The following is a 14,837-nucleotide window of genomic DNA, read 5'->3' on the forward strand; positions in this document are numbered from 1 at the left end:
ACCCATTAGATGGTATTTCCAATTTTTTATGGCTAAGGATATATTGCTGAACATGCATATATTTCCACTGACTATCTGAAATTAAGCGATTACAGCGTGGTAATTTGGCTAATTTATTGACAAAACAATCTCTTGCAGGTCAAATATGCTTGAAGAACTAAAAGGAGGAGTCCTTGTCCTGGCTCATGCCTCCACTGAATTATTCAATTTTATTTATTTGTAAGTCATTAAAATTGCAAACTAAATGTCATAAATAAATTAAGAAAAGCAATAATTTTATAAATGGAATTTGACTTCCACAATTTATATTTTGGTGTTTCTGAGCAGGTTGATGACAAACTAGACGTTAATATTGCAATAAAAACATAAGTACTTCTGTTAAAAATTGGGTTTTTAAAATTTCTTTAAAATTTCTTTTAAATTTCTTTAATTGGGTTTTTAAAACTTCTGTTCGTTTTAAACTTCGTTTATTCAATCTTGATAATTTCTTCGCTCTTATGTTTGATATTTGATAAAATCTAATTTCTGCTGGCTATAATTCAATCTGAAAATCTAATTCAATCAAAAATCAATAAGAAAAATTCAACAAAAAAAAATTCAATCAAAAATCTACTTTCCACTGAATTAGTCAATTTTATTTATTTGTAAGTCATTAAAATTGCAAACTAAATATCAAAAATAAATTAAGAAAAGCAATAATTCTATAAATGGAGTTTGATTTCCACAATTTATATTTTGGTGTTTCTGAGCAGGTTGATGACAAACTAGACGTTAATATTGCAATCAAAACATAAGTACTTCTGTTAAAAATTGGGTTTTTTAAATTTCTTTAAAATTTCTTTAATTGGGGTTTTAAAATGTCTGTTCGTTTTAAACACAGTTTATAGAATTAGCAGTATGATCATTCCCTATCTCACCCATTATAAAAACCCGGACCGAGGTGCGAGTGCTCCAGAGAACGTTTTTGCAGATATAAACATAAGCGGCATTAGATCTTTTCACGGGTAGACAAGTCAGATTTCTCTTGGACGCGAGACTTACAGTTATAATAGAAATAATCGGAAATAAGTGGAAACCCGCTATTACGAACAATGCACTTTGTAACCCTCTTGGACGCGAAACTTAAAGTAATAATAGAAATAATCGGAAATAAGTGGAAACCCGCTATTACGAATAATGCACTTTGTAACCCTCTTGGACGCGAAACTTAAAGTTATAATAGAAATAATCGGAAATAAGTGGAAACCCGCTATTACGAATAATGCACTTTGTAACCATTTCTCATTGATTGACAGAAACAGACTAACCCGCTAATGCAGAAATAAGTGGGAGGAGCTTTTTGTTCGCACCGAGAATGAAGACCAGAAATGATCTGCGATAAACTTACTGGATAATTCTATAAACTGTGGTTTTAAATCAAATTCAATCAAATTCAATCAAAAACCAATAAAAAAAATCAATAAAAAAATTCAAAAATCTAATTTCCACTAAATTATTCAATTTTATTTATTTGTAAGTCATTAAAATTGCAATCTACATGTCATAAATAAATTAAGAAAAGCAATAATTCTATAAATAGAGTTTGATTTCCACAATTTTTATTTTGGTGTTTCTGAGCAGATTAATGACAAACTAGACGCTAATATTGCAATCATAACATAAGTACTTCTGTTAAAAATTGGGTTTTTTAAACTTCTGTTCGTTATAAACTTCGTTTATTCACTCTTGATAATTTCTTCGCTCTTATGTTTGATATTTGATAAAACCTAATTTCTGCTGGCTTTAAGTTTTAAAATCGTTTTTTGCCTTTCACTGAAAAACGTTTTTTAGAACTGAATTTCACAATGCACCATGGTGACCCAAAAAAGCACCATGGTGACCCAAGAATTAAGAAACTATTTAAATTTACTTGCAACAAACGTCAGCACTCAATAACGATGAGACCAACCTCTTATAATACCTCTTAAGATACGACCAACCTCTTAATAATAGCATCTCAATAATGGCTGTAGAGTGGGTGATTTGCTAGTTCACTGTATTCCTTATCTTTTAACCGTAAAAATATATGTAGATCAGATTTTTGAACTTGTAGCACTTTAACTTAGCAAGACACTTTAAGCCGAGGCCACTTCCCTCACGGATCCACCATGCCTTAATTGTAGCAACCCTTTTGAATAAAAAAGAATACCTTATAGCTTAAGTAAAATTCGTGAAAGTTATCGTCAATTTCTTGACGTTTACTCTTCTCAATTTGTAAGCTTACACTTTTAACTAAAGCGCTGAAAGCAGTTAGAATACTTATGGGTACATATTATAAAATGCAGACGAAAGAAAGACGTTTGGCCGTGTCTTAAGAACACAGTATATAACTTATAGGCAGTATGATCTTTCCCTATCTTACCCATTAAAAAAACTCGGATCGAGGTGCGAGTGCTCCAGAGAACGTATAAACATAAGCGACATTAGATCTTTTCACGGGTAGACAAGTCAGATTTCTCTTGAAAGTGAAATTTGGCTTCAACGTTGGAACACTAAATTTTGAAGAAACTAATTTTAAATTAATTTATTCCAATACATATATGAAAATCGGTAATTAGTAGTGCAATGCTATTATTAGATGTTTTTAGGAATTAAAATTAGGTTTCGAAGTCTCATGTTGGTTTCAAAGGCATTTTGAGAAAGTTTCTGCCAAAATACGTGTTCCAGGGTAATTGGACCGCTGATGGCAGATCAAATGAGAGGATCTGTTTGTACGCGCTAATGCACGAAGAAATGGGAGGAGCTGTTTGTTTGCACCGAGAATGAAGAGCCAGAAATTATCTGTGGTAAACTTACTGCTATATCTTTATACTGTGCTTAAGAAGGTAGCTGCTCCTGCTCTATTGAAGTCGTCCCTTTCATATTTTTTTATCCAAAGCACCAGAGAGGTTCTCATGACATAGCACCGTTATCAACTCTTGTTCCAGCTTGCGTGGGAAGACCTAAGCAAGTAATGAAATTTTAGATAAGATTCTACAGATTGGAAAGGCCGTATTCTCGAATAAATATACTAATTATACCATACAAATTCTTGGGTGTATTTCTTATTTATATCAGACGTTTGTACTTTTTTTTACTTTTTTAAGTAGCATTGTTAACTAACATAAACAGAAAAAAGTATCTAGTCAACTCATAAGAAATCGTTTGGTACGAAATTTTTTCGCTAGGATTTCAAAGAGGGTACAATTGGATAAAACTATATAGCTTGTTTACCCTTGCTGCTGCTCCTATACCACCAATTTGGTTTATGGGATTATCTCCTTCTAATTTCCTTTCTGCAGTTACAAGTGCTTCAGCTTCTGCTTTAGTAACTTGGTTCAAATCGACCATTATCTTCATATGCTTGAAATCTGAAAGAAATAATTACTGGTTATTAGTACCAGTTTTGACAAGAAAATCTATTTAAAGGGACAAAAGATGCATAAATGTTTCTGCGAAAAAGTAACCATAATGTGTAGCCACCCGAAGTCAACGCACTGATGGATACCTCTGTTACTTCCCGTCCATATCACAACCTTTAATTTTTCCATACACAAAAGAAACCCCCAAGGTTAGGTTCTCATCTCCGCCTTATCTGGAATGTCTGGTTTTCTCGTAGAATGCTAGTTTCCAGACCAGCTTGTGGCTACTTTGACATGACCTCCTCTGAAATTCACCAAAGATCTGCGGAATTTACAGCCTAGCAATCCTGTTTAATATTAATTTTTTTTTTCAAATTAAAGTAAAAAGCAAAAAACAAAATGGGCAATAAATATTTATCAATTTCATTGTGTCCCTCTAGTCTATAGTAAATTGTATCCCTTCAACTGAGGCTGCAATATTTAATAGCACACATGAAACTCAAACTTCCCCTGGATGTGGGTCTTTATTACTGTCTGTGAACAAAAATTTTAAGCACCATAATATTTAGTGTCCACTGGATGTCTGCTTCAAAAAAAGATACTTTATTAACAATCACATTTCTTTTAGCATAATAGGCTCATCTTTAAGAAAGCAAATAGTTTCCTTAAAAGTGTTACACATAAATTAAATTAGTTAAAATCCTATCCCTCACAATGCCTCTAGAAGTATTGCATTTACGGTCATTTACATGTATTAATTAAAAAAAAATACTTTCCAAAAAATAAATTTTTCGAAGAAAAGTAAAGGCCATTTTAAACTTAAGCTCAGCAGATACAAATACCTTTTAAAATTCAAACTCAAAATGACCAGAAATTACTATTAAAGAATAAATGAAACCCAAAATGAACAGAAAATAAATAAACAATCATAGCAAAAACATACAAGTAATAATACAAATGAATAAATAGATCTTAAAGCCAGTAATGCTTAGATTGAATATGAAAATCAAGCTTAAAACGAAAAAAAAAATATTTAACGAACAGAAATTAAATAAACAGTCAATGCAGACAAACATACAATAAATATTAATGTAAATGAATAGATAAATCTTAAAACGAGTGAAACTTAAATTGAATATGCAAATCAAGCTTGAAACGAACAAAAACCACCACAAACAAGAGTTCGGGTATGACCTCCTTCTCTCACTGTAAAAGTCTAAAACTTACTGCGTCATTGGCGCTTTACTGAAAACCAATTTTATTACAAATATTTTCTTTTGTACCTAATATTGAAAATAAACATTAAAATTATAGTAAAATTTTGAACTGATGAGCCTTCAGCAATTAATATCATTATGCATAAAATATTCATTTTAATTTATTAGCTCCTTTTAAAGTTGTTAAAGACGAATATAGTTTCCCTACAAACAAGTGTTTGGATACTGCCTCCTTTCCTAACTATAAATAAAAACCAAAAGCCTACTGCGTCATTGGCGCTTAACTGAAAACGGATTATATTACAATTATTTTCTTTTCCAGTTCTTACAGTATTGAAAATAAAAATACAATTACAGTCAAATAAATTCTTGAACTGATGGATCTTTCAACAATTAATATCATTATACATCAAATCTTCAATTTGACGTTGTTTATACTTTGTTGTTTACTTTGTTGTTTGATTGTTACTGTGTTGTTTGATTGTTGTTTAGACATTGAGGACTTGGTTTCGGATCCGAGCGAATTGCCTGCCACTAAACAATAGAAAGAGTATTTGACAGAAAAAGGGTGGCCCCAGATGCAGATGCGGATTACTCTTGCCCCAGATGTAGCCTAGGTATTGAGGATGTGGCCCATATTCTCGCCGAGTGTCAGCAACTTTCTCTATTAAGGGGAAAGTATTTTGAGGGTGGTAACTTGGAGTTCCTGGGGATCCTGAAAACGACTGTAAAAAGGACAATCAGGCAGTTATGTAAATATGTAAATGAAGCGTTGACATCAATGAGTCAAACTTGATATTTATGTTATTTTTCTTGTTGAGTGTAATTAAGAATACTGTTCTGTATGGCCTGTTTCTTTTGGCTTATAATAAATTATTATTATTATTATAGTTTTTAGTAAAGCGCCAATGACGCAGTAGGTTTTAGACTTTTACAGTAAGAGAAGGAGGTCATACCCAAACTCTTGTTTGTGGTGATTTTTGTTCGTTTCAAGCTTGATTGCATATTCAACTTAAGTTTCACTCGTTTTAAGATTTATTTATTAGTTTATATTAATATGTATTGTATGTTTGTTTGCATTGATTACTTATTTAATTTCTGTTCGTTTTAAGTTTCATTTATACTTCAGTAAGAAAATATTTTTTTTTTGGTTTAAGGTTGATATTAATATTCAATATAATCATTACTCGCTTTAAGATCTATTTATAAATTTATATTATTAATGTTGTATGTTTTTGCTATGATTGCTTATTTAATTTCTGTTCGTTTTGGGTTTCATTTATTCTTTAATAATAATTTTTGGTCGTTTTGAGTTTTAATTTTAAAAGGTATTTGTATCTGCTGAGCTTAAGTTTAAAATGGCCTTTACTTTTCTTTGAAAAACTTATTTTTCGGAAAGTTTTTTTTTTATTAATTTTTGTTCGTTTTTGATTGCAAATAATTCCTTATTTCAAAATCAAACTTAAAAAAAAAAATAATCAAATATTCATCAAAGTATCAAAACTGAAATCAAAGTTTCAATATCAAAGTGAAAAAATGGGTTTGTGTCAACCTCGGAGTTTTTATTATCTGATGTTTGAACTATTTTTAACAAAATTGCTATCTCAAAATTTTTTTGGATGGGTTTGGGGAAAAAAGGCGTGGGGGACTAGATTAAGCTTCGGTCTCTTTTGACTCTTTAAAAGTGGACTAGAACTTCCTATTTTCAATCAAATGAGCCCTCTCTGAAGTTTATACCAGTATCCCTTCTATAAGACCCATATATATCCCCAGAGTATAAATTACAATACCTATCCCTGGGCCCTAGGGGGTTGTTTCGACCCTGGAGTTTTAATATCTGATGGTTGGACTATTTTTAACAAAATGGTCACCTGAAATTTTTATCGGATGGGTTTATCCATCCGACACGCCCAAAGGCGCGCAGGGCGGGAGGGGCTAGTTGCCCTCTGAACTTTTTTCACTCTGAGAAAATAAACTACAGCTTTTAATTTCCATTCAAATGAACCCTCTCTGAAGTTTATACGAGCATACCTTCCATAAGAACCATATTTGCCACCAGAACAATACTTAAACGCCTGCCCCGGCCCTGGGGGGGGGGGTTGTGTCGACACAGAAGTTTTTCTTATCTGATCTTTTAACTATTTTAACAAAATGACCATACGTAAAGGTGTTTTTGTTATATGATCTTTCAACTATTTTTAACAAAATGGCTACCTCAAATCTTTTATCAGATGTATTTCGGGAAAAGGGGGTTGGGGGCCAGTTGCCCTCTGATTACATCTGACTCTTAAAAAGGGCACCATAACTCTCAATTTCCAATCGATTGAGCCCCCTTTGAAGTTTATTCGACGATCCCTTCAATATGAAGTGCCTCTGGGAAAAAAAAAATAAATGGAGTGTGGGGGGAGGCTAGCTTCCCTCCAATCACTTTTGACTCTTAAAAAAAGAATTACAACTTTCAATTTCCAATCAAATGAGCACTCTAGGAATTTTATACAAGCATCCCTTCCATAACAACCATATATGCCCGCAGGGCATAACTTACAACGCCTACCCCCGGGCCGTGGGGGGCTGTGTCGACACCGAAGTTTTTGTTATCACAACTTTGAACTATTTTTAACAAAATGTCTATCTCAAAATTTGTATCTGATACATTTAGGGCGTGGAGGAGGGGGGGGGGCTAGTTGCCCTTGGAAATATTTTGAATATTAAAAATTGAACCAGAACTTTCAATTTCTAATCAAATGAACCCCCTCTGAAGTTTATATGAGCATCCCTTTCATAAGAACCATATACGCCCCCAGGACAACACTTACAACGCCTATTCCCCGGGCTCGGGGGGGGGGCGTTTTTGTTATCTAATTTTTGAACAATTTCCATAACATTGACTATCTCAAAATTTGTAGCGGACAGGTTTGGGAAAAAAGAGCGTGGGGGGGGCTAGTTTAACTCTCTTGACTCTTAAAAAGTGAACTAAAACTTTCAATTTCCAATCAAATGAGCCCTCATGAAGTTTACACGAGCATCCCTTTCATTAGAACCATACAGGCCCTTAGGGCATAACATAGAACGCCTTCCCCGGTGCCCTGGGGGGTTTATTGACACCGGATTTTTTCTTATCCGACATTTGAACTATTTTTAACAAGATGTCTATCTCAAAATTTTCATCAGATGAGTTGGGGGCAAGCTGCCCTCGGATCTCTTTTGGCTATTAAAAAGTGAGCTCGAACTTTCAATATCGAATCAAATCAGCCCTCTCTGAAGTTTATACGAGCATCCCTTTCATACAAACAATATATGCCCCAGGGCATAGCTTACAACGCCTGCCCCCGGGCCCGGGGGGTTGTGACGACACCTGAGTTTTTGTTATCTGACTTTTGAGAAATTTTTAATTTAATGCCTATCTCAAAATTTTTATCGGATGCATTAGGGGAAAAGGGGGCGTGGGGGAGGGGGCTAGTTGGCCTCCAATCTCTTTTGACTCTAAAAAACTTAACTAGAACTTTCTATTTCCAATCAAATGAGCCATCTCAGAATTTTTTACCAGCATCCCTTCAAAAAGAACCATATATTCCCCCAGGGAGTAACTTGCAACACCTACCCTCGGGCCCTGAGGGGCTGTGTTGACCCCTGAGTTTCAGTTATATAGTCTTTGAACTATTTTAAAAAAAAGCTATCTCAACGTTCTAATCGGATAGGTTTGAGGAAAAAATGGCGTGGAGGGGGGAAGCTAGGGGTCCTCCAATCTCTTTTGACTCTTAAAAAGTGAATTAGAACTTTCAATTTCCAATCAAATGATCCCTTTTTGAAGTTAATACGAGAATCCCTTTCATAAGACCCATATATGCCCCCAGGGCATAAATTACAACGCCTGCCCCCGGGCTCTGTTGGGTTGTGTCAACCCCGTAATTTTCGTTGTATGATCTTCGAACTATTTTTAACAAAATAGCTATCTTAAAATTTGTATTGGATGCATTTGGGAAAAAAAGGGGGGGGGAGCTGGTTACCCTCCAATATTTTTTGACGCTTAAAAAGTGAACTGGAACTTTCGATTTCAAATCAAATGAGCCCTCTCTGAAGTTTATACGAGCATTCCTTCCATAAGAACCATATATGCCCCCAGGGCATAACTTATAACCCTTGCCCCTGAACTGTGGTGGAATTGTTCTGCTCAAACATATAATTTCCAGAACTTTCAACTACGTTGAACAAAATGGCTATATCAAAATTTTGATTGGATGTGTTTGGGGAAATGGTGGGCGTGGAAGGGGTGTCAGTTGCCTTAGAATAACTTTCGACTATTAAAACTGAAACTAGCCGTTTAAATTTCCAATCGAATTAGCCCTTTCTGAAGTTTCTACGACAATATTGTCTATACAAAACCTTATATTCCCCCAGGGCATAACTTACAACCCTTGCCCTGACGGCTGTGGGGGAGTTGTCAACCTCAAGGACCTAATTTCCAGAACTTAAAACTACGTTTAGGTAAAATTCTACTTTAGTTACTTTTGGCTATCTTGGAAAGAGGTTGGGTTAGGAAACTGAAACTTTCAGGGATGGATCTACCTGCTAAGATATGTCCCGGGAAGGTACTTTGAAGTACCTACCTCCACTCCTTCCCCCTCTATATAATGGTAAATTACTGCACATTACTAGTTGTTTTAGCTCAAATTTCATCCTATATTACTATCATAATTATAAATCACTGCTTACCTTACACACTTCAGCTTTTAATCTTGTTCATTAAAATATATTCCAAAATCCTATTTTCATTTAACGATCCATTTAAGTTATTTACTATATAACTGAGATCATGGGCACCCATATGGGGGGGGGCAGGGGGGCTCCCACCCCCCCCCCTTTGGCTGAATGATGCTGCCTTATTTTTATATTTTTGTTCTGAGATTTCTCTTATATAGCATTAAAAGTGCCAATTAGACGGAGTTTGCCCCCCCCTGGAATTCAGCTTATGGGCGCCCATGGATGACATTGCTTATCAAACCCTTTTGTGATGTCACAACTTTGCTTATCATGACCCCTTTGACAGTAGCATGCAGGTGCCATGGGGTAGAAGGCAAATCTGTGTTGATAAGCCATTTAAACTTTATTAATTAGGCAAAGGATTTGACAAGAGATAGACCAGTAAAAAAAAATGCAAATTGTTTTTAGAGGACAAATTATGTTATGAGAAGATGTTTTTATATTTATAGGTCCATGCGCCCATGAAGGGAAGAGGTTTTCAAAATCCCCTTCCCCCAAACTCAAAATTTTCTAAAATTCTACTTTAGAAGCCTTTTAAATATTTCTAAAGCACTAATTGATAGAGGGCTACAAACATCAGAATTGACTTTAGAAGACAAGTTATGTCATGGGAAGATGTTTTTGAAATCCCCCCTCCCCCCAAACTCAAAATTTTCCAAAATTTTACTTTAGAAGCTTTTTTAAATAGTTCTAAAGCGCTAAGACATAGAGCGCTACAAACATCAGAATCGGCTTTAGAGGACAATTTATGTCATGGGAAGATATTTTTGAAATCCCCCTTTGCCTCATACTCAAAATTTTCCAAAATTCTACTCAAAAATTTTCCAAAATTCTACTTTAGAAGCTTTTTTAAATATTTCTAAAGGGCAAAGACATGGAGCGCTACAAACATCAGAATTGACTTTAGAAGACAAGTTATGTCATGGGAAGATGTTTTTGAAATCCCCCTTCTCCCCAAACTCAAAAATTTCCAAAATTTTACTTTAGAAGCTTTTTTTAATATTTCTAAAGCGCTAAGACATAGAGCACTACAAACGTCATACTCAACTTTAGAGGACAAATTATGTTATGGGAAGATATTTTTGAAATCCCCCTTCCCCCTAAAGTCAAAATTTTCCAAAGTTCTACTTTATAAGCGTTTTTAAATATTTATAAAGCGCTAAGATATAGAGCGCTACAAACATCAGAATCAACTTTAGAGGACAATTTATGTCATGGGAAGATGTTTTTGAAATCCCCCCTTTGCCCCAAAATCAAAATTTTCCAAAATTCTACTTTAGAATCTGTTTGAATATTTGTAAAGCCCTAAGACATAGAGCGCTACAAACATCAGAATCGACTTTAGAGGACAATTTATGCTATGACAAGATGTTTTTGAAATCTCCCTTCCCCCCAAACTCAAAATTTTCAAAATTCTACTTTAGAGGCTTTTTTAAATATTTCTAAAGCGCTAAGACATAGAGCGCTACAAACATCAGACTCAACTTTAGAGGACAGATTATGTTATGGGAAGATGTTTTTCAAATCCCCATTCCCCCAAAACTCAAAATTTTAAAAAATTCTACTTTAGAAGATTTTTTAAGTATTTATAAAGCGCTAAGACATAGAGCGCTACAAACATCAGAATCGACTTTAGAGGACAATTTATGTCATAGGAAGATATTTTTGAAATCCCCTTCCCCCCAAACTCAAAATTTACCAAAATTATAATTTATAAGCTCTTAAATTATTTCTAAAGCACTAAGAGTTCTAGTTCTTAAAACATCAGACTCGACTTCATAGAACAAGTTTCCTCACAGATAGTTGGTTTAACAACCCCACTTCCCCCCAAACTCAAAAATTTCAAAAATTCTACTTTAGAAGCTTTTTTAAATATTTCTAAAGTGCTAGGACCTAGAGCGCTGCAAACATCAGAATCGACTTCAGAGGGAAATTTATGTCATGGGGAGATGTTTTTGAAATCCCCCTTTGCCCTAAACTCAAAATTTTCAAAATTCTACTCTAGAAGCTTTTTAAATATTTCTAAGGCACTAATAGATAGCGCGCTACAAACATCAGAATCGACTTTAGAGGCCAAATTAATTCTACAATAATTCCCCCTTCGATCCAAACTGAAAATTTTCCAAAATTCCACTTTAGAAGCTTTTTTAAATATTTCTAAAGCGCTAAGACATAGAGCGCTACAAACATCAGAATCAACTTTTAGAGGACAAGTTATGTCATGGGAAGATGTTTTTGTAATACCCATTACCCATTGAAATGTTGACAAAACAACATTTTAGCTTAATTTTCAGTTACCAGTTTCTTTTTCTCTGGCTTTAGTTCTGAAAACGCAATTTCAGTTATTCGAACAGAATTTTAAGCCATATCAATGTTACAAGTTATGTCATGGGAAGATGTTTTTGAAATACCAATTACCCATTGAAATTTTGACAAAACAACATTTTACCTTAATTTTCAGTTATCAGTTTCTTTTTCTCTGGCTTTAGTTCTGAAAATCCTTTGAACAGAATTTTAAGCCATATCAATGTTACAAGTTATGTCATGGGAAAATGTTAGTGAAATACCCAATACCGAAATTTTTATATAAGTTCCAGCATTTTTTACATATTTTAAATCGCGGATGTAAAAAAGAAAAGCAAAATTTTTCAATATTATAGGATTAAGCTATTTGAATATGTTTTATGTGGTTACCCAACTCAAAATGTTAGGGGTTTCCAAAAAAAAAAAATCAAAACGAATATAGATTATTCGGTACTTGAGCATTATAAATAACCCACCGCTATAGACTGTAAAAGGAAACCAGACAAACGGTTATTTGTTAGACAAATTAACCAGACAAACGGGTATTTGTTAGACAAAGACATAAAACATATTCAAATAGCTTAATCCTATAATGTTGAAAAATTTTGCTTTTCATTTTTAAATCCGCGATTTAAAATATGTAAAAAATGCTGGAAATTATATAAAATTTTATTTCGCGGGTGGAAAGGTTAGCTGCATGGGGATTTGATAGCAGGGGGAGGGGGCGGTCGGGGGCGGTGGTCAGCAACCTGCTCGCAGTGCCCCTGCTTATACTAATCTAAGCTGACCATTTTGTTGCAACATGTTGCACCGGAATCATACTCTAAAATCTGGTTGATAATTTGCCTGTCTAAAAAATATGTCTGACTTTCCTAAAAGGGGGAAACAACCCCTAAAAGTCAAAGATTTTAATGAAACTCATACCATCAAATTTGCGGTTCTTGGCGAATACCCGCCAGAAAATCCGCCCGTAAGATACCTCCCCGCAGAAAATACCCCCCCACGAGAAATACCCTGATAACTGAATAACTGAAAATTAAGGTAAAATGTTGTTTTGTCAACATTTCAATGGGTAATGGGTATTACAAAAACATCTTCCCATGACATAACTTGTCCTCTAAAGTTGATTCCGATGTTTGTAGCGCTCTATGTCTTAGCGCTTTAGAAATATTTAAAAAGCTTCTAAAGTGGAATTTTGGAAAATTTTGAGTTTGGGGGAAGGGGGAATTATTGTAGAATTAATTTGACCACTAAATTCGATTCTGATGTTTGTAGCGCGCTATCTATTAGTGCCTTAGAAATATTTAAAAAGCTTCTAAAGTAGAATTTTGAAAATTTTGAGTTTGGGGCAAAGGGGGATTCCAAAAACATCTTCCCATGACAGTACTTTTCCTCTAAAGTTGATACTGAGGTTTGTAGCGCCCTATGTCTTAGCGCTTTAGAAACATTTAAAAAAGCTTCTAAAGTAGAATTTTGGAAAATTTTCAGTTTGGGGCGAAGGGGATTTCAAAACAAAAATTGAGTTTGGGGGTAAGGGGGAATTATTGTAGAATTAATTTGGCCTCGAAAGTCGATTCTGATGTTTTTAGCGCGCTATCTGTTAGTGCTTTGGAAATATTTAAAAAGCTTCTAGAGTAGAATTTTAGAAAATTTTGAGTTTGGGGCAAAGGGGGATTTCAAAAACATCTTCCCTTGACATAAAATGTCATCTAAAGTCGATTCTGATGTTTGTAGCGCTATATGTCTTAGCGCTTTAGAAATATTTAAAAGCTTCTAAGGTAGAATTTTTGTAAATTTTGAGTTTGGAGGGAAGGGGGATTTTAAAAACCTCTTCCCGTGATATAACGTGTCCTCTGAAGTCGATTCTGATGTTTTAAGCAATCTATCTATTAGTGCTTTAGAAATATTTAAAAAGCTTATAAAATAGAATTTTGGTAAATTTTGAGTTTGGGGGGAAGGGGATTTCAAAAACATCTTCCCATGACATAACTTGTCCTCCAAAGTCGATTCTGATGTTTGTAGCGATCTAGTCGAATTTTGGAAAATTTTGAGTTTGGGGCGAAGGGGATTTTGAGTTTGGAGCGAAGACATAGCGCTCTATGTCTTAGGGTTTTAGAAATATTTAAAAAAGCTTCTAAAGTAGAATTTTTGAAAATTTTGAGTTTGGGGAGAAGTGGGATTTTAAAAACCTCTTCCCGTGATATAACGTGTCCTCTGAAGTCAATTCTGATGTTTTTAGCACTCTATTTATTAGTGCTTTAGAAATATTTTAAAAGCTTCTGAAGTATAATTTTTGAAAATTTTGAGTTTGGGGGAAGGGGGATTTCAAAAACATGTTCCCATGACATAACTTTTCCTCCAAAGTCGATTCTGATGTTTGTAGCGCTCTATGTCTTAGCGCTTTAGAAATATTTATAAAAGCTTCTAAAGTAGAATTTTGGAAAATTTTGACTTTTGGGGGAAGGGGGATTTCAAGAACATCTTCCCATAACATAACTTGTCCTCTGAATTCGATTCTGATATTTGTAGCTCTCTATCTATTAGTGCTTTAGAAATATTTAAAAAGCTTCTTAAGTAGAATTTTGACATTTTTGATTTTTGGGGAGGGGGGATTTCAAAAACATCTCCCCGTGACATAACTTGTCTTCTAAAGTCAATTCTGATGTTTGTAGCCCTCTATCAATTAGTGCTTTAAAAATATTTAAAAAGCTTCTAAAGTACAATTTTAGAAAATTTTGAGTTTGGGGGGAAGGGGGATTTTAAAAACCTCTTCCCTTCATAAGCGCATGGACCTATAAAAATAAAAACATCTTCCCATAACATAATTTGTCCTCTAAAAACAATTTGGATTTTTTTACTGGTTTATCTCTTGTCAAATCCTTTCCCTAATTAATAAAGTTTAAATGGCTTATCAACACAGAGTTGCCTTCTACCCCATGGCACCTGCATGCTACTGTTAAAGGGGTTATGATAAGCAAAGTTGTGACATCAAAAATGGGTTCGATAAGCAATGTCAGCTATATAGTAAATAAGTAAAATGGATCGTTAAATAAAAATAGGATTTTGGAATATATTTTAATAAACAAGGTTCAAAGCTGAAGTTGTGTAAGGTAAGCAGTGATTTATAATTATGATAGTAATATAGGATGAAATTTGAGCTAAAACAACTAGTAAT

General features: G+C 34.2%; 1 protein-coding gene across 1 annotated transcript in view; it reads right to left on the reverse strand.

The window, feature by feature from the left end:
• Positions 1–14,837, reverse strand: part of LOC148954963 (uncharacterized) — a 65,110-nt gene that overhangs the window by 9,298 nt on the left and 40,975 nt on the right. Inside the window, exon 4 of the mRNA XM_089108004.1 lies at positions 3,253–3,389. Coding sequence (XP_088964130.1) covers positions 3,253–3,389 — 137 coding nt within the window. The remainder of the gene's footprint in view (positions 1–3,252; positions 3,390–14,837) is intronic.

This window comes from Artemia sp. Qi Xiang Cuo, chromosome 2 (genome assembly GCF_049724085.1).
Source record: "Artemia sp. Qi Xiang Cuo chromosome 2, ASM4972408v1, whole genome shotgun sequence".
In the NCBI taxonomy this organism is placed as follows: domain Eukaryota; kingdom Metazoa; phylum Arthropoda; class Branchiopoda; order Anostraca; family Artemiidae; genus Artemia; species Artemia sp. Qi Xiang Cuo.